This window comes from Nyctibius grandis, chromosome Z (genome assembly GCF_013368605.1).
Source record: "Nyctibius grandis isolate bNycGra1 chromosome Z, bNycGra1.pri, whole genome shotgun sequence".
NCBI classification, from domain to species: Eukaryota; Metazoa; Chordata; class Aves; order Nyctibiiformes; family Nyctibiidae; genus Nyctibius; species Nyctibius grandis.
Genome location: NC_090695.1, coordinates 62,924,187 through 62,942,987, shown reverse-complemented (window position 1 = coordinate 62,942,987; position 18,801 = coordinate 62,924,187). Strand labels below are relative to the sequence as shown.

Below are 18,801 nucleotides of genomic sequence, written 5' to 3'. Positions count from 1 at the left end.
ACAGCATGGCTATATACCTTTAATTTTTTAAGGTGTGTTCTAATTCCAGTTTGTACTCTAGTACTCCACCAATTTTGCTCTAGTTTTTGATGTGCCAGAGTAAAAAACAGTGGCACTTCATCTTTTGGGGTGACAGAGATGCTGCATGTTCAAAGAACATGACACAGGGATGAAGAAACCCTGTCTCAGGTATCAGGGAATTCTTTTGGTAGAAGCTCAGTGGTCTATTTTTTTTTTTCTTCTCTGAGAAAATAGAAGGAAACATTTATGGATTTAGGCTAGCTTTTTACTGAGTGCTGCATCATTGCAGCAATGCATTCAGTCACTAAGTAGTGTGTATATTTTTGTTTCAGATTTCTTTGGGATATCTTGAATGCCACTTTGTCATCCCTTTCTATATTCCAATAACAGCTATCATAAAAAGGTGGTAGGTGTTTATTAGAACAAATAGTCAGCTGGTTGTCTATACATACTGTATGTACCATACCACACTTATCCAAATCACTAGTGAAAAGACGGCAGCATTAAGAGAAGTAGCATATTTATCATTTTCTTTTTTAATTATACCCATAAGGAGACATTCTGCCGTGCTCAGAGTATTTGTCTCTTTTCAGGATCAATTCCTTATGCTGCACAGGAACATTGTAAAATAGTGATGTCAAACAAGTTGTATTTGTGACAAAAAATTGGAATTCAAATAAAACAAGGGAGGGGAATAGCTTAATAAAAATATTTAATGAAAAAATTCCCATCAACATCATTTGGCTGTACTAAGTAAGTAAAACACTGAGCGTGACTATGGTAATCAGGATGCAAACAGCTAGTAGCATAAGCAGGATGATTCGGCAATATTTGGAATGCTTTTTTTCTCTCTCTTTCTTTTTTAACAAGGTATCATATCCAGGAGTATAAATATCCCCCATCCAGAACTGTAGATCATTAGGATTTTCCTAAAAGAAGAAACAGAAAATGAACTCAGTTCCTCTCTCTTGCACATAAAGTCATTAGAACACAGCCAGAAGTATTTTGGCTCTCATCAGATAGTGATTAATGAATTTGAAGCATCACAACACAAACACAAGAAACTTTCACTTGAACATAGGTTGTGCTACTTGCCAGATGCTGCAAATGTTCCACTGGGGAAAATTAAAACCACACTTTTCAGCCAGGAACCAAACGTAGGACACCAGCCATTGAAATGTGATTAAAAAACCCAGAAGAAACCATCTTGTCTTTTCAAGAAGAGATGTCAATTTATAAACACAGATCTGAGTCCCCTTTCCAAAACGAGAACAGGAGAAGAAAACTCACAAAAGTAACCTGAAAAGTAATTTGTGCCAACCCACAGGCAGACAGGATCATGCATAGTGTGGATGAGGCTGAGAAAATGTATGTTATTTGATAACAGAATCATGTTATGAACAGTTATTAAAGTGGGTATATAGTATTTAAGTGCCTCATTTATAGTTCTTCCCTATATAAATGGGGAAGCTGAGCTGCGGGGTGCTGTAGTTTAAGACTTCCTTTAGTCACAAATGTCGTGTTCTGCAGAATTGAAGTTCCTGGAGTCTAACCAGATAGGCAGACTTCTTTTCCTTATCAGACTCACGTTATTGTCATATCTGTACGAGAAAATACATCCATATTTACTTCTAGAATCCCACCAAAAGAACCAAGTGGAGTGCACAGTGGTTCATGCACACACCATGCAGCTCATAGCAATTCACTTCGCTCAAATGCAGTGCAAGAGCATGTTACCTTTATGTGGCTGGCCAAGTTAGAGTGCAGCGAGTGTCTGTCATAGTCTTGCACGGTCCAGGAAGGGGTCTTTTTTTTCTCCTCCCAGTCACCATCCACCTGGATATCACTATACAATGGATTGCTTTTGATTGTGGATTTCAGGGTGATGGGTGTAATGTGTTTCCCAAGGGCTTTGTCTATCATTTCTTGACTGACACCGTTTGAGTCCAAGCCCGGCAGCTCAGTGACATTTCTCTTTTCTCTCTGTAAGGCACAAGTTAGATCAGAAGTCAGCTTTCATCTTCCTTTACCTACGATGCAGGCAATCCCCTTCCAGAATTTCATTTGTAAAGCATCAGAGTAATTTTTAAAATTACACATGCAACAATTTTTCTCGTTCTGGCAAATATCTACATTGCAGTAAGGGAGCCTGATTGTTCACCCTGGGCAGATTTCTTCCTTCTGGGGAAAGCACGTGGGTGCAATCTTGTCCTGGTTTGGCCTAAACCAGGCCGATTTTCCTTTCAGTGATTTTTACTTTCAGCTAAGTCTCCTCTAAGTAACTGCACTTTCTGAAACTAACTGCATGCTTTTGCAGACAGTGTCTGCTTCCAGGACTGATAACGCTCGAAGTTTGTAGTTATCACTGAGGCACCGGTAAGGATGTTGTGCAGAAAGGCTCTTGCTGTACTTATTCTTGAGAGAAACCAAGGTCACTGCTGAATTCCTCACTGCTTACGAGTGAAGAGCTGAAGGGGGGTCGCAGCTGCAGGGGGGAGCGGACAGGGCAGGTGACCCAAAATTGACCAACGAGGGTATTCCATCCCATACACGTCATTCTCAGTATAAAGCAGGGGGATCACGAGGGTCTCGCTCTCTTTCTGCTATGGCCGGTGTCCAGGGAGGACTCCGTCTGTTTTCCTGCTGCCCCCGATCCCGATCCGTGCGTTCCTGAATCCAGCTCTCGACCGTCGCTAGGCCCAGGCTGGGCCTTCCCGGAGCCTGCCCTGCAGTGCCGGTGGTGACGTGGCTGACTTCAGGGGAGCTCAATCTTGGTTTTGTATATATATATTTGTATATATTTGATTATTTCTATTATTATTATTATACTTTTTTTTCATTATTATAGTTTATTAAAACTGTTTTAATTTTCCAACCCAGAAGTCTCTCTCCCTTTTCCCTTTCCCTTTCCCTCTGGGGGGAGGGGGGGGGGATAACAGAGGGCATCTGCCGCAGGTTTAATTGCCAGCCCAGCTTTAAACCGTGACAGATTTATTGGCGCCCAACGTGGGGCACGAGAGAAGCTCCGACAGGTTGCTCTGATAAGTCGAATCCCAGCTCCAGTGGGAGGAGATCCGGAGAGCTCAGCCAAGAGAGTATCAGATTTTTTCCTTTGAGATTTACGAGGGGTTGGAAATTAAAACAGATAGCTAAGATGATAATGTTATTTGTGAGCCTTGTGTTACCTCTTCTCTTTATAAAGCTTGTTTTAGAGTTAAGTGTAATAATACCTTACTTGCCGTATGCGCTGTGTGTTAGTGCTTTCATGTGGTTTAACAGGGCGTGCTGGTCGAAATGTGTCTTTTTGGTATGGGTTTTGATACTGATTTATGTCATGATAAACCGGGCAGTTATTATTCCGATCTCTTATCTCTATGATACAATGATGGGCAGCTTTAATCGCGAATCCGTAGCTGCGCACACCGGGCGTCTTTTAACTGATTTTGATAGTATCTGCTCCTTTTTTGCCAAGCTGATTCCTGCAAAATTCGAACAGGGCATGTCATTATTTTCGTGTGTCCTGAATGCGTTACTGGTGTGCTATGTGATTAGATGTCAGTGCAGCAACAGCGGGAGGTATCATGCTGCCCCTGTAACCAGGAGAAAACACCGAAAGAAATCAGCTAGTAAAGTGAAGGATGATGACTCAGAGGCTTCTAAGGCAGAGCCAGCACAGGACCCAGGTGAGGGCCCTTCTCAGTCAGAGTCAAGGCCTGACACAGAGGGGGGTTTCCTTGATCGTCTTTTTAAAGAAGGCCCATTACACAAGAAGGACAAGAAAGGTCCTTCTAAAGCAGAACAATCACAGGAGGACTCGGACTCGGAAGTAGAGATAACCTACCACTCCTTATCCCTGAAAGAACTGCGAAATATAAGAAAAGATTTTAGTCGTTATGACGGTGAGCCAATAATTACCTGGTTGCTCCGATGCTGGGATAATGGGGCAGATAGCATAGAATTGGATGGCAGAGAAGCCAGACAGTTGGGATCCCTGTCCAGAGATGGTGGTATTGATAAGATGCTTCCAAGAAGGTCGAACAGTATCAGTCTCTGGAGGCGACTCTTGTCAGCTGTAAAGAGCAGGTATCCCTATAAAGATGATGTTATGAGCCACCTAAGCAAATGGACCACTATAGAAAAAGGTATTAACTACCTTAGAGAACTAGCTGTGCAAGAGATCATTTATAAACACCCTCAGGACATTGTAGATCCTGTAAATCCTGATGAAGTGGAATGCAACCGATCCATGTTCCGGAAGGTTGTGAGGAGTGCTCCACCAACACATGCCCATACATTGTCAATATTAGTCTGGGGAGAAGATGCTATGGCACGACCTAGTGTGGGCGAAATGGCTAACTATATGCGACAGTATGAAGATAGTATTTCTTCCCCACTGCAGGCCCGTGTCTCGGCTGTGGAAAAACTGACTAAGGAGAACAAGGACTCATTGAAACAACTGTCAGACAAACTGTCCAGGATCGAGAATAAACTTGACTCTCTACCTACACAGGCCCGCGTTGCAGCCTTTAGGAGGCAACGCCCTCCTACTGGACCGGCTCAAAGGAAACGGAACATGTCACGAGGTATCCTGTGGTTTACCCTGCGTGATTATGGGGAGGACATGAACAGATGGCATGGACAACCTACCAGTACCCTACAGGCACGAGTACGTGAGTTGCAAGCTAACAGAAATACCAGAGAGAATTTTTCTAGGAGGATGGCTGCTCCAGTTACCAATGAGCAGGACCCCAGTCAGGGTAGATGGGCCTCAAATCCTTTTTTTCCAAGAGTGAATAGGGGAAATGAAGGTCCAATCCCCGTGAGCAGCACGAATCCAATCTTTAATTAGGGGGGCCCTGTCTCTAGCCAGGAGGAGGAGAGGGATAACCGGATTTATTGGACTGTGTGGATTCGATGGCCTGGCACATTAGAACCACAAAAGTATCGAGCCCTGGTAGACACTGGTGCACAGTGCACCCTCATGCCATCGAATCATAAAGGGACAGAATCTGTCAGTATTTCGGGAATAACAGGGGGATCTCAAGAGTTATCTGTATTGGAGGCCGAAGTGAGCCTAACTAAAAATGAATGGAAAAAGCACCCCATTGTGACTGGTCCAGATGCTCCATGCATCCTTGGCATAGACTACCTTAAGAGAGGGTATTTTAAGGACCCAAAAGGATATAGATGGGCCTTTGGTGTAGCAGCTGTAGAGAATGAGGACATTAAACAGCTGTCTACCTTGCCTGGCCTCTCAGAGGATCCTTCTGTTGTGGGGTTGCTGAAAGTTGAAGAACAACAGGTGCCAATTGCTACTGCCACGGTGCACCGACGACAATATCACACCAATCGAGACTCCCTGATCCCCATTCATAAACTGATTAGACAATTAGAAAATCAAGGAGTGATTAGCAAGACTCGCTCACCCTTTAATAGTCCTATATGGCCAGTGCAAAAGTCTAATGGAGAATGGAGATTAACTGTGGACTATCGTGGCCTAAATGAAGTTACACCACCTCTGAGTGCTGCTGTGCCAGACATGCTAGAACTTCAATACGAACTGGAGTCAAAGGCAGCCAAGTGGTATGCCACTATAGACATTGCTAATGCATTTTTCTCTATTCCCTTGGCACCAAAGTGCAGGCCACAGTTTGCTTTTACCTGGAGAGGTATCCAGTACACCTGGAATCGACTGCCCCAGGGGTGGAAACACAGTCCTACTATTTGCCACGGACTGATCCAGACTGCACTAGAAGAGGGTGGAGCTCCAGAACATTTGCAATATATTGATGACATCATTGTGTGGGGTGATACAGCAGCAGAAGTTTTTGACAAAGGGGAGAAAATAATTCAAATTCTTCTGCAAGCTGGTTTTGCCATAAAAAGAGGCAAGGTCAAGGGACCTGCCCGGGAGATCCAGTTTTTAGGGATTAAATGGCAAGATGGGCGTCGCCAGATCCCGATAGAGGTGATCAACAAGATAACAGCTATGTCCCCACCAACTAATAAAAAGGAAACACAAGCCTTCTTAGGCGTTGTGGGTTTCTGGAGAATGCATATTCCAGATTACAGCCAGATTGTACACCCTCTTTATCAGGTGACCAGAAAGAAAAATGATTTTCAGTGGGGCCCTGAACAACAACAGGCTTTTGAACAGATTAAACAAGAGATTGTGCATGCAGTAGCCCTTGGACCAGTCCGTATGGGACAAGATGTTAAAAATGTGCTCTACACCTCAGCTGGGGACAATGGTCCTACCTGGAGCCTCTGGCAGAAAGTGCCAGGGGAGACTCGAGGTCGACCCCTAGGATTTTGGAGTCGAGGATACAAGGGCTCTGAGGCCAATTACACCCCAACTGAAAAAGAGATACTGGCAGCATATGAAGGAGTTAGAGCTGCCTCAGAGGTAATCGGTACTGAAGCACAGCTTCTCCTGGCATCCCGATTACCAGTACTAGGCTGGATGTTCAAGGGTAAGGTTCCTACTACTCATCATGCAACTGATGCTACATGGAGTAAATGGATTGCATTAATTACACAGAGGGCTCGAATAGGAAACCCTAATCGCCCAGGAATCTTAGAAGTGATCATGGACTGGCCAGAAGGCAAAGACTTCGCAATGCCACCAGAAAAGGAGGTGACACGTGCTGAAGAAGCCCCACCGTATAATGAACTACCAGAGGATGAGAAGCAGTATGCCCTGTTCACCGATGGATCCTGCCGTCTTGTAGGAAAGCATCGGAAGTGGAAAGCTGCTGTATGGAGTCCTATACGACGAGTCACAGAAGCCACAGAAGGACAAGGTGAATCAAGTCAATTTGCAGAGGTAAAAGCCATCCAGCTGGCTCTAGACATTGCTGAACGAGAAAAGTGGCCAAGGCTGTATCTTTATAGTGACTCATGGATGGTGGCAAATGCCTTGTGGGGGTGGTTAAAGCAGTGGAAGCGAAGCAACTGGCAGCGTAAAGGTAAACCTATTTGGGCTGTTGAACTGTGGCAAGATATTGCTGCTCGGCTAGAGAAACTAGTCGTGAAGGTACGTCATGTAGATGCTCACGTACCTAAAAGTCGGGCAACTGAGGAACATCGAAACAACCAACAAGCAGATCAGGCTGCTAAAGTGTTCCAAATAGATTTGGACTGGGAACATAAAGGTGAACTATTTTTAGCTCTGTGGGCTCATGACACTTCAGGTCATCAAGGGAGAGATGCAACATACAGATGGGCTCGTGACCGAGGGGTGGACTTAACTATGGACTCTATTGCACAGGTTATCCATGATTGTGAAACATGCGCCGCAATTAAGCAAGCCAAACGGTTAAAACCTTTGTGGTATGGGGGGCGGTGGTTGAAATATAAATATGGGGAGGCCTGGCAAATTGACTACATCACACTCCCTCAAACCCGCCAGGGTAAACGTTATGTACTTACCATGGTGGAGGCGACCACCGGATGGCTGGAAACATACTCTGTGCCCCATGCCACTGCCCGGAACACTATCCTGGGCCTCGAAAAGCAAATCTTGTGGCGACATGGCACACCAGAGAGAATTGAGTCAGACAATGGTACTCATTTCAAAAACAGTCTCATAGATAACTGGGCCAAAGAGCATGGCATCGAATGGGTATATCACATCCCCTATCATGCACCAGCCTCTGGGAAAATTGAACGGTATAATGGGCTGTTAAAAACTACCCTAAAAGCAATGGGGGGTGGAACCTTTAAAAACTGGGATAAGCATTTGGCACAAGCTACCTGGCTAGTTAACACCAGAGGATCTATCAACCGAGCTGGCCCTGCTCAGTCAGAACTTTTACATACAGTAGAAGGGGATAAAGTCCCTGTGGTGCATGAAAGGAATCTGTTGGGAAAAACTGTCTGGGTTCTTCCTGCTACGGGCAAAGGTAAACCCATTCATGGGATTGCTTTTGCTCAAGGACCTGGATGTACTTGGTGGGTGATGCTGCAGGATGGTGGAGTCCGATGTGTCCCTGAAGGTGATATGATCTTGGGTGAGAATACTTAATTCTGAACTGCATGATGTTAATTGCTGCATAATACTAACAGTGTTCATAAGTGTCTTTCAGGTTGAAGCAGTGGTGATGAGACCGGAGCTAGCTGCAAGTGGCGTCCAGTAGCCTCCTCGAGACTGACATCTTTAACCTGCAACCCGTGGGCACGAACTGTGACAAAGCTCATATCATCTCTCCTACCCTGGGAGACTCCTAGCCAGATGGAAACCCACAATCCTGAACTAAATGAACTTGATGAACTTTTTTTTTTTGTATAGAGATGAATCATAAACTAATGTTATCTGTATATATTTTAAAATGAAAAGTTAGTGGTGATCTGAGTATGACGTGAATGGTATGGAATAAGGGGTGGAATGTCCTGGTTTGGCCTAAACCAGGCCGATTTTCCTTTCAGTGATTTTTACTTTCAGCTAAGTCTCCTCTAAGTAACTGCACTTTCTGAAACTAACTGCATGCTTTTGCAGACAGTGTCTGCTTCCAGGACTGATAACGCTCGAAGTTTGTAGTTATCACTGAGGCACCGGTAGGGATGTTGTGCAGAAAGGCTCTTGCTGTACTTATTCTTGAGAGAAACCAAGGTCACTGCTGAATTCCTCACTGCTTACGAGTGAAGAGCCGAAGGGGGGTCGCAGCTGCAGGGGGGAGCGGACAGGGCAGGTGACCCAAAATTGACCAACGAGGGTATTCCATCCCATACACGTCATTCTCAGTATAAAGCGGGGGGATCACGAGGGTCTCGCTCTCTTTCTGCTATGGCCGGTGTCCAGGGAGGACTCCGTCTGTTTTCCTGCTGCCCCCGATCCCGATCCGTGCGTTCCTGAATCCAGCTCTCGACCGTCGCTAGGCCCAGGCTGGGCCTTCCCGGAGCCTGCCCTGCAGTGCCGGTGGTGACGTGGCTGACTTCAGGGGAGCTCAATCTTGGTTTTGTATATATATATTTGTATATATTTGATTATTTCTATTATTATTATTATACTTTTTTTTCATTATTATAGTTTATTAAAACTGTTTTAATTTTCCAACCCAGAAGTCTCTCTCCCTTTTCCCTTTCCCTTTCCCTCTGGGGGGAGGGGGGGGGGATAACAGAGGGCATCTGCCGCAGGTTTAATTGCCAGCCCAGCTTTAAACCGTGACAAATCTAAACATTAAACTCTTTTGCAAATGTGAACTGACATTATAATGCCTGTTGAAAGAAAGCCTCTGCTTTAGCAAAACAGTGCTATGGAGCACTGCGGTAGAAGATGCAGTTCTGATGAACACCATGGGTGTATGATGCAGAAGCAGAGCTGTGAGGACAAAGCAGAATGAAGCATAGGGGTAATGGTGTGTAAGTGACTGCCTTGACTGGAGCTGCACTTCTGACAGCAGGGGTGTGATTAGCAGTTCTCTTCACGCTATTGAATGCTAGACCCATGTCAGGTTGTCAAAGAGGCCCTTCATTCAACTGAGGGAGAGTCCTTAATTCGGGCACCGTCAGAACTCAACAGTAATTAAATATCTGAGCAGTCTTCCAGCAACAACAATCGTTAAACTGGACCTTTTAGAACAGGGAGGTGGCAAGGGAGGAGGATGAACAATGTTCATGGGATCACATTTTTGGAGAACTCACAAGCTGCTGCTTAACACAGCACTAAGAGCCTCTTCAGGAGCCAGTAAGATGGTAGTTACCATATTGTTCGATCTGTGCTTGCATGAAGGAATGTAATCAGACTCTCCAACTCAAGCTGTTCGACATTTTGGTTCACGACAACCTTCTGTTCCCGAGACTTTGAGTTAATCTGTCACCAATCTGCGGTTCCAGCAGTGCGTTGTCTTCCCGAGAGACCTGCTTCTGGCCTCGCGCTAACACCTCTCTCATGTCTCAGGACTGCTTCCACAGAACCATCACAGTGTAATTTCAGCTTTCCTCGTCAGCAAACACCACTTCCTCATTAGCACCTTTGTCCTTAGGAACTTTACGTTGAGACAAGGGGAGCTTTGGCCTGACCCAATGGTCCTGTGGCAGACGTGCTGGGAGAACAGGCCACATCCCACCCTCAGAAATCACAAAGGTGTGGGCAACACCCTATGCCAAACTCCCGTAAAGCAAGTGCACATCATAAACAGCTGATGAAGAGGCTGGGACATGAGAAACCTCCCTCCATGAAAGGACATATTTCCCCAGATATTTCACTTATATTCAGATCTCCAGCTGTTAAGATGCCACGGGCTGGATGGACTTCAGCAGCTGAAGGGCTCGCTGCTGCTAGGGACATGTTTTGCTTCTCCTTCCAGCCTTCTGGTGGGAGCCCAGGGGATCCCACCTTCTCCCACATACTGGCTTTGGTAGCTGCTCGGATCCCACATCAGCCAGTGCAGGTCCCTAACCTGATAGCAAACTGTTGGCTTCTTCTGCTTGAGTAATTTTTTGCCCCTTTCATGGGCTGGTGAATTCACTTTCAGTGGAAGCCAGCTGCTATATGTCATCACCTACTGGATGCCTCAGTGCCTGTGCATACACAGAGACATGTGTGAGTTGGTCTGGGGCAGGCAGGTGCAGAAAGAAGCAGGAGGACTGGTTTCCTTCAGAAAGGAAAGGTGGAAAAGAGAAAACAACAGCCTTTGTCTAAGAAACCCTAGGAGGAAGCATCATGCTGACATTCTTACCACTAAATTGTACACAAGTGATTAAGCATGTCTTCCATCAATAATTACCATTAGTAGGTGGGTGGATCCTCAGTGCCCTCCCAGTCCTTCTATTAGTTCATAATTTCCATATGTCGTTCCTTAGCCTTGACATATCCCCTGACAGTATTACTCTTTGCATTGCAGTTACAGCTGGGTTGTACAGCCCTCTGGGTTGTACTGGCCAGATATCAGCTGAGCTGGTGTTTTTAACTGTTGCTTCTTTCGGACTGCATTTTATTTTATTATTTTATTTTATTTTATTTTATTTTATTTTATTTTATTTTATTTTATTTTATTTTATTTTATTTTATTTTATTTTATTTTATTTTATTTTATTTTATTTCATTTCGTTTCATTTCGTTTCATTTCGTTTCATTTCGTTTCATTTTACTTCTTATTTAAAATTTGTCGTTGACCTTAATGATGCTACCCTCAGGCTTGCTAGATAGTTGAACTCAGAGAACATTTTGTTGAAGAACGCGAACTGTCTTACCAGGGGATGCTCAGTCTCCCGAGGCTAAAATGTTGTGAAAAGAATGCGACTTGACAGTAGTTTCTAAAGATGTTTCAAATAAAATGCTCCAAAACTTGGAACAGATGGCACGATGCAGAATTTGTTCATAAAGAGAATGCTTTGTGGCAAAACATTTTGCCACTTCCATCTAGTGTACCTTCATTTTTACAGGCATGAGAACAGGGGAATGTGGTAGCCTGGAGAAGAGGTAGAGAGGGAATAGGACGGGAGGGGCAACAGGGTTTTACTGTGAGAATTGGATTGGAATTTGGGGTAGGAGGTTTTTTACAAAAGTTTCAGAGAACAGACATTGAAGTGCCAAGCTAATCGGGAGAATACATTTGAGTGCAGGCAAATGCTTGGTTGTGAAACTTCTGCAGTAGATAAATCTAAGAGACTAGTTAGGGAAAAGGAAGGACAGAAGCCTAAAGCACATAAACAAAAAGGTTTAGGCTCAAGAACTGATACAGAGAAATAAGAAGAAGATTGCATGAAACATATGCATTTATAGAGGCAGAGAAACAGAAGGAGATTAGATAATAAAAATCTGCATGCTAGTATTAATTCTAGCAAAAACTACATATTTTTTCTAAGATTCAAAATATCTCCCAACGGTTTTCACAGACTTCTGTAGTTTGATTCTGATGCATGAAGCAAATGTTCAAAGAATGAGGGAAGTATTGTAAACTTAGGTATCCATATGCGTTACAGAATTTATATGATATACACTGTGTCTGAGAAGCCAGTGTGAATGAGGGTGAAATAGATCAAATCAGAGGCAATTTATGTTACTGTTCACTGAATGGAAGGAGGGAACAGCAAATACTCAATAGTTATAAAGAACTCTGAGAAACTGTAGTTGAAATGTGTTGACAAAATACTTATTTAACAAGATGAAAAATCCTCAACTCTGCAAACACATGACTCTGATCTACATATAGCTCATGAGAAATAAAGCTGTTATGGTTTATAACTCGTGTTTCACTGAGAACAGTTTGTCCCTCTTTGACAGACCCAGAGAGCTGGCATGTACAAAAACCGGATTCTGCAAAAAGCCTGAAGTTCTATAGAGCCAATATTAGTTTCATCCATGGGTCAAAATGTGCTTATTCCATGGGGTTTTCTTGCTGATTATTTCATAATGCAAATTATGCATATAGGTACATTATAATACATATAATTAAAAATTATAAATTAATCTATATTGCTAGGAAACATTTTTATCTCATTTTTATCTTGACTTCATCCTTTTGTTCCCACTTTTGTTGTTGTTGTTAGCACTGAAACAACCTGAGAGTAATGGTTCTTTCCTCAGTCTGTGATATGAGACATCGCACTAATCACCCACCAAAACCAGGATATCAACAGTTAAGGCTAGGCCTTGGTCTCAAGCCCATCTACCTGCAAGAAGAGATCAAAGAGACACTTAAAAAATTAAGGAAATTTACTTCGTGGATGCAAAATTTTTCTTTATTCTGCCCCAAAGAGAGTTAGTTCCTGTTGTCCCATGGCCTGCCATGGTCTCCAGCTGCGGCTGGAGGAGATACTCAATGAAAGTGACAAACGCTGTTGATGGGCGACTATGCCTACAAGTTTTAATGAACTGAGTCTTCAAGAAACTTAGGGCTGCCAGATACTGCAGGATTTGTTTTGTAACAACCTCCTCAGTCCTAATGAACGTGGGTAGCAGGATGATTATTTTATTTGCATGTGATTTGTTTAGGACTATAACCTGTGTTGTGCAAGAGCCTTGTAATGCACCCTGGAGGACTCTCCCAGCACTTGGAAGGGCATTTTTCTGATGTAAAGACCTATTTCTAAGACAGACAAAAGGTCTGACAGGCAAAAACTGCTAGGTAGTAAGCCAAGAATCCCTATGATAATTGTAACAACTGCATAGGTAATGTTAGGCATTTGGCCAATAAAAAAGCTCATTTATCAGGATAAATAATTATTAGCTCTTTAGAATTTCCGATGTCATAGGGGATGCTGTGGAAAAGCAATCGGGAAGGCAAGGAGTAACTGAGGGTAGGTAAGCAGATCTGAAAGACAGTAGGGCAGACAGCTCACATCAAGGATTCCTGAGAATGCAAGTTTTCTTATCGAAGAAACTCAAAGGGATCAGAATTCCTTGTCAGAGACATAAGGCAGCATCAGGTACTACAAAGCAACCTGGGAAGCCACCTGACATGGACAGGAAGGAGATCAGTAGATGGTTATAAACACTTAAGATGAAGTGACAGGATATTTAGAGAAAAGCAGGCATTCATAAGGACTATTTTAATCGTGCGGCATTGAGAATACTTCTGTTCTCGTAGTGAATTGTTTACTTAAGAAAGCTGTTTTATCTGTCATTGGTAATGGAGTCCTGCAGGCTTGTGAGTGCATTATATAAAAACTTCTGTACGGTGTCAGACCAAAGCTCTTGCCAGTCTTGTAGCTGGCTCTGATTGTGGCCAGTTGCAGATGTCTAGGGAAGAATAAGGGAAATAGTGGAAGTATGTAACGCACATCTGAGCCAGGGGACAAACAAGTGACTGTAACCCAGCACCTAACTTATATGTAAAAAAAAATAATCTCTTGTCCTGGTATATACTGAGAAACAAGCAAAGGCAGGACACAGGCGTTAGCTCAGGTGAGAGACCAGGAGGGGTTAGGAGTGCAGTTAGCATGATAACTGTAATACCTGGAGACCAAAATTTGTTCAGAGTTGTGAATTTCTAAGCAAGAGCAGCATGACAAGAAGTGGCACAGCGTTCAAAGATCAAATGCTCTCTGCCGTCTTACAGAAATAAGGAAAAAAGGGAAATAGAAGCAGGAAAGAGAAGCCTGAGAATTGCAGAAAATGACCAGGCAGAGTACAGGGGAGACATGCGCCCCAGCTATGAGCAGCAGATATAGGGGATTAATCATCTGGTAGATGCTGAGCACTAAAACATATTGTGGGGCAGAGAGTACAGCAGGACTGGAAATTTTCAGGGCAATCAGAAAGTGGTCGTAGCTAGCCATTTGCAGGAGAAACAGTCTGTTCTTTTTATGCTGCTTTGCACAAGGAAGGGCCAAGATTCCTGGACTGCTTTATCATTTGTTTTATTCAAAGTAGATGATGAAAATATATGCTAAGCAGGGCAGCTGTTCATTTTGCCTGATACAGAAGAGGAAAGTAAGGAGAAAGAGCAGCAACCTTTTGGTCAGCAATAGAAATTGTTGTTATGTCAAGCTGCTTTTTATAATAGAAATAAATTTTAAAAACTTAGAGGTGGAGAAAACACGTAAGCGCTTAAGTAAGTAAGCACTTGAATTTAAGTGATCTCATAATAAAGGTCTAGAAGAGGCCACAAACATGCCACCGAGAAGTTACTTTACACAGGGAGTCCTGAGTAGCAATAGTTTCTTGAAAGAAAAAGAATTTCTGAAGAGGGAATTTAGGCTACTCTCAAGGTTTAATGACTTTGGGAGTCTGTAGGTCATGAACATATGTTCTAAAATGAATTCTATCCCCCCCCCCCCCGCCATTTCCGTTCCTGAATTAACTAACCCTTAACCCCATTAGCTTTCTCATCTTAAAGCAAAGCATGTTATTCCTGCACCATTAGTTCTCCACTGTGCCATCGTGTTTATTCTTATGTCTGGAACTCATCAGTTCGTTTCCCTTTATTTGATTGTCAGCAAAAGAGAAAAAAAGGAGGTGAGCTCATAAGGGAGAGAGAATAAGGCACAATGAATTTTATCCGGACAGCTCGAATTCACTAATGACTACGCTTAAAAGTGTAGGTTGTGCTCTAGGTTTAACATTTATAAAACATACCACATTGCAAACTGCATTTCTGGAGACATGGTGAGCACAGATATTTCCTTTGAAAAGGCCATCCTGGGGCTGGGAACAGAGTTCCAGGAAAACCCTCTCGCTGGTGGCGAAGGGCAGAGCACAAGTCACAAAAGCACAGGGCTCCCCACACATTTTTAATCCTCTGGCAGCTCTGCAGCCCTGGCTCGGTGACAGTGCATCCTGTTAAATGACAATGGGGAGAAGGATCCCTGCTGCGGAGGAGGCTCTGTGTGTGGTTGCCTCCTTTCTGCACAAAAGAGGGGCTTAGGTGGGGTGGGGAGCGAAGCCAGCATTGCACCATACCCCATTGTTTGGGATCCTGCAGGCTCCTTCCCTTGGTTAGGGCTCTTTGCATGGGAGCCGACAGGCGACCGTGTCCCCCCGCCCCCGCCCCAGCTCTCCTCGGGGAATCGCCAGCAAAGATTATACAGTACGAACAGACGCGGCTGGAGGCATTGGGGTGGGCAGAGGGAAGTGTCTGGGGTGGCGGAGAGGCTAGGGAAGGTAGGTGGGGGTCATGGAAGCAGGTGTCAGGAGGGGGAGGACTTTTGCGTGTGGTTGAGGACTGGAACAGACTCTGGGAGGGAGTGAAGGGGTTTGGGGAGCTGATGGGGAGAAATGTCTGAGAGGTGAGAAGTGCAACTGCAAGTAGCTGTGGGAGATTTTAAGTATCTTTCTCTTCCCCGCCTCTCCCCCAGGCTGATGTTTTTTCGGCTCCCACTCCTCATTCCCCTTAGGAATTGGACCCCTACCCTAAGGAACCTCAGGATGTAGACCCTTCTTCACCCCCATCCCCTCCCCCCCGTCCCCCACCCCCGGCAACAGCTTATGAGCGTCTCCATCCCTTGACAAGAACCAGACCTTGGAGCTTTTGCTCATGCAAGGGGTGGGGAAACGCGAGGGGCTCCCCAGGCAGCAGGAGAGGAGTGCTGTGGAGCAGCGAGTGGGGCCCAGAGGGGTGTGAGCTGATGCAGCTGTACTGCTGCTGATCCAGACATGAACTTCACCGCCGCCGGCTCCAGGGCCTCTGTTAGGCAGCACACATTTACGTTTTTACCAAGAAACTGCTGCTACCTCTGTATAATAACCTGGATTAATACAGTCAGTGTGTTTCACACTTCCAACAGCTGTCTGTCAGGATAATGGGAAGGTCAAAATAGAATGAGAAAAACAAGGCAAAATAAAGAGGAAGCTACACTAAACTGTGTAGACATATAAATGCTTGCGAGACACTAGCAAGAATCTCTAATGCTCTCTCTAATGTGCCTTTTCATCGCGTTTGACAGATATGACCTGGATTTCAGATTTATGTTTGTGGGGTTTTTTTTGTTTCATCAGAAAGTGCATTCCATTCGCCCCCTTAGTACAATTAATCGGTATTTGACATCAGTAGACTTTCTGCGAAATGCTATGAAAATGTTACAATGAGCAGTAGAAAGCCTAGCGTACTGAAATAAAGTCAGCAGACTGCCCTGAAGAGAGTAACTCTTCTCTGGGAGCATGATCCTCACTGAAAACAATGGGAAAACTTACAGGGATATTAGTGATGCAGATTCAGAGATGGAGGAAGCTGAATCCACAGCTGGAGCCCCAACCTCATGTCATTGGTCTCCTGATCCCAAAAACGAGGTAGAAAAATCAGGAAAAATGTCAGTCTCTTTTAGACCTTACCTGTAAATAGACACTGTTGTGCCACCGCTGCACGCCAGGTAAAGCTGCTTCTGGGAATTTTGCCAGGCTGGCTTGTAGAAAGGCAGAGTTTTTCACTAAAGACTTCACCTCTAGTTGCAGGAATTTATCAGGATGGTTGTTGTTTGGCAAAACGGAGAAGTCCATGTTTCTGTCCTGTAGAGTAATAACGAAAACAGCCCCAGCTTCTGCTTCCTGGCTGTGCATACTCGTTCTATTATTAATGACGTGAAGAAGGATACGACAGTTTCCTGAAACTGTATCTGACCCCTGTTTGGTGTCAGGCTCACTTACATCATCTACCAATGATAAAAGATTGTTTAGAAGCGGCAGAGCAGACAGGACATGTTTCTGTAAGTGCCTAGCTTAAGTTTTCAAGTTCAAGGTCTATTTTGATAGATACGTATGTGCTCATTAAAGCTAACAGAGTACCAGTGAGTAGATGCATTCGACACTTAAATGCATACCAGCACTTCCTTGAGTGACCTGCCAAAAATGTCAAGCTTACAATACTTCAAAGTAAGCCTTTTTCCCCAGAAAATTAGAAGCAGCTCCCAGTGCAAAGCAAGTCCTCCTTTTCTGTAGCAGTTCTAAGAGGCTCCATTGTGCTGTGTGGGTTGGTACCATTTACCACGACGGCTATGACACGCACTTCTTTAGGTTCAGGGATTTCTTTCACAGTACATTCTTCTTGACCCTGGGAAATATTAGATTGTTTCAAGTAATTGATAACAGAAGTTTTCAGGAAATTGATTCTGCTCCTGGTCATGTGAATGGCAAAAAACTCTTACTGACCTGAATGGCGCAGTCTCACTCTCTTCACTTCTATTATTTTTGAGATTTGATATTTTTGTCGTCATTTATAAGTCTTAAGTTCTTTCTGACTTTCAGCTAATGAAATTTCTCTTCTCATCATGGCCATTACTTGCAACAAGAAAAAGTAGTCTCCTCATTTTTGTTTTAACCTTTCTGCTTTTCTGAGATAGGTTTCATTTTTGATGACACTGCCACCGAGGATAGGTTTTTGAAAGTTCATTGTTTGAAATCCAGGAAAACCTATTTTGTATCAAATTAGTGCTGACAATTAGGGCATCACAAAAATTTTAGCCTTGTACTTAGACCAGAGAATCAGAGCAATCTATTTTCCTTACAGAAGATTGCTGAGATTTAAAAACAAAATAAATGCAGGAAACTATTTTTTTAATGTTATTAATGTGAGATCCTAATGTAATAAATGAATACTTTGATATACATATGAGTTAAAACCCTTATCTACTTAGAAAGCTCATGATTTTTCCTTGCATATATTTATTGGCAATTATAACTGAAGTATCAACTTTTTCAGTCTCACCTCATAAGCCCCTTGCTCATTCATGTGCCTGTTTTAATGTGTTATGGTGTAATTCCACTACATTGGTTATGAGAACACAGCAACCATAAATGACTGCAATGCTCAAGCTGTAGGTACACCACAGTTCCAAAAATGGGAAAGATGATGCCCTCTCTTCTGACAACATCCATCAGTTTTGGCTTTTTTTCCTGCTATTCTCATACAGCTAATAACTTCAGACTACAGTAACCTATGATACTATGATTTTTCTCCACCTCTGTGATTACCAGCTGCAAATTCAGTATCTTGTAGGAATTGTTTAGGCTATTTTCCATGGCTATACTACCTTACATTTACTCACATCAAAGTCAATTGGCTAAGGTCTTGTCTAATCACTCAGTTTTATGAGTTTCTTGCCAAGTGAGGCAACAGTTGGTTAACCAGAAGAGCTTAATGTCACCTGCAGAGCTGGAGATCTCAGTTTTTACTCTCTTCCTTATGCCATTGATGGGAATGTTGAAAAAACTAAACCCAGCATCATTCCTTGGGGAACCATAATGCTGACTCCTCTCCATCCTGAAGGATGACCATTTTGCTTCCAATCCTTTAGCCAGCTTTCAAGCTGTAGTCCTGTGTGAATGTAGTTTCTTGAATATCCTGTAACATGGAACCTTGTCACAGACTTGTGTGTCCACCAGATCGTCTTTGCATAGGACAC

General features: G+C 43.6%; 1 protein-coding gene across 1 annotated transcript; it reads right to left on the bottom strand.

The window, feature by feature from the left end:
- Positions 1 to 770: 770 nt before the first annotated feature.
- Positions 771 to 16,915, bottom strand: MINAR2 (membrane integral NOTCH2 associated receptor 2). Its single transcript, XM_068423987.1, has 3 exons — positions 16,736 to 16,915; positions 1,759 to 2,004; positions 771 to 950 (listed from the first exon to the last, which is right to left on the bottom strand). Exons 1-3 carry the CDS (start codon positions 16,898 to 16,900, stop codon positions 771 to 773), a joined length of 591 nt encoding a protein of 196 aa, XP_068280088.1. The 5' UTR covers positions 16,901 to 16,915.
- Between the last annotated feature and the right edge of the window lie 1,886 nt (positions 16,916 to 18,801).

Excerpts from the sequence above, each read along its gene's own strand:
- MINAR2 (XM_068423987.1), bottom strand. The coding sequence starts at position 16,900 with ATGGACTTCTCCGTTTTGCCAAACAACAACCATCCTGATAAATTCCTG. Across the intron at positions 2,005-16,735 it reads ACAACAGTGTCTATTTACAG|AGAGAAAAGAGAAATGTCAC; the intron begins GTAAGGTCTAAA and ends TGTGCCTTACAG. Across the intron at positions 951-1,758 it reads ACTTGGCCAGCCACATAAAG|GAAAATCCTAATGATCTACA; the intron begins GTAACATGCTCT and ends TTCTTCTTTTAG.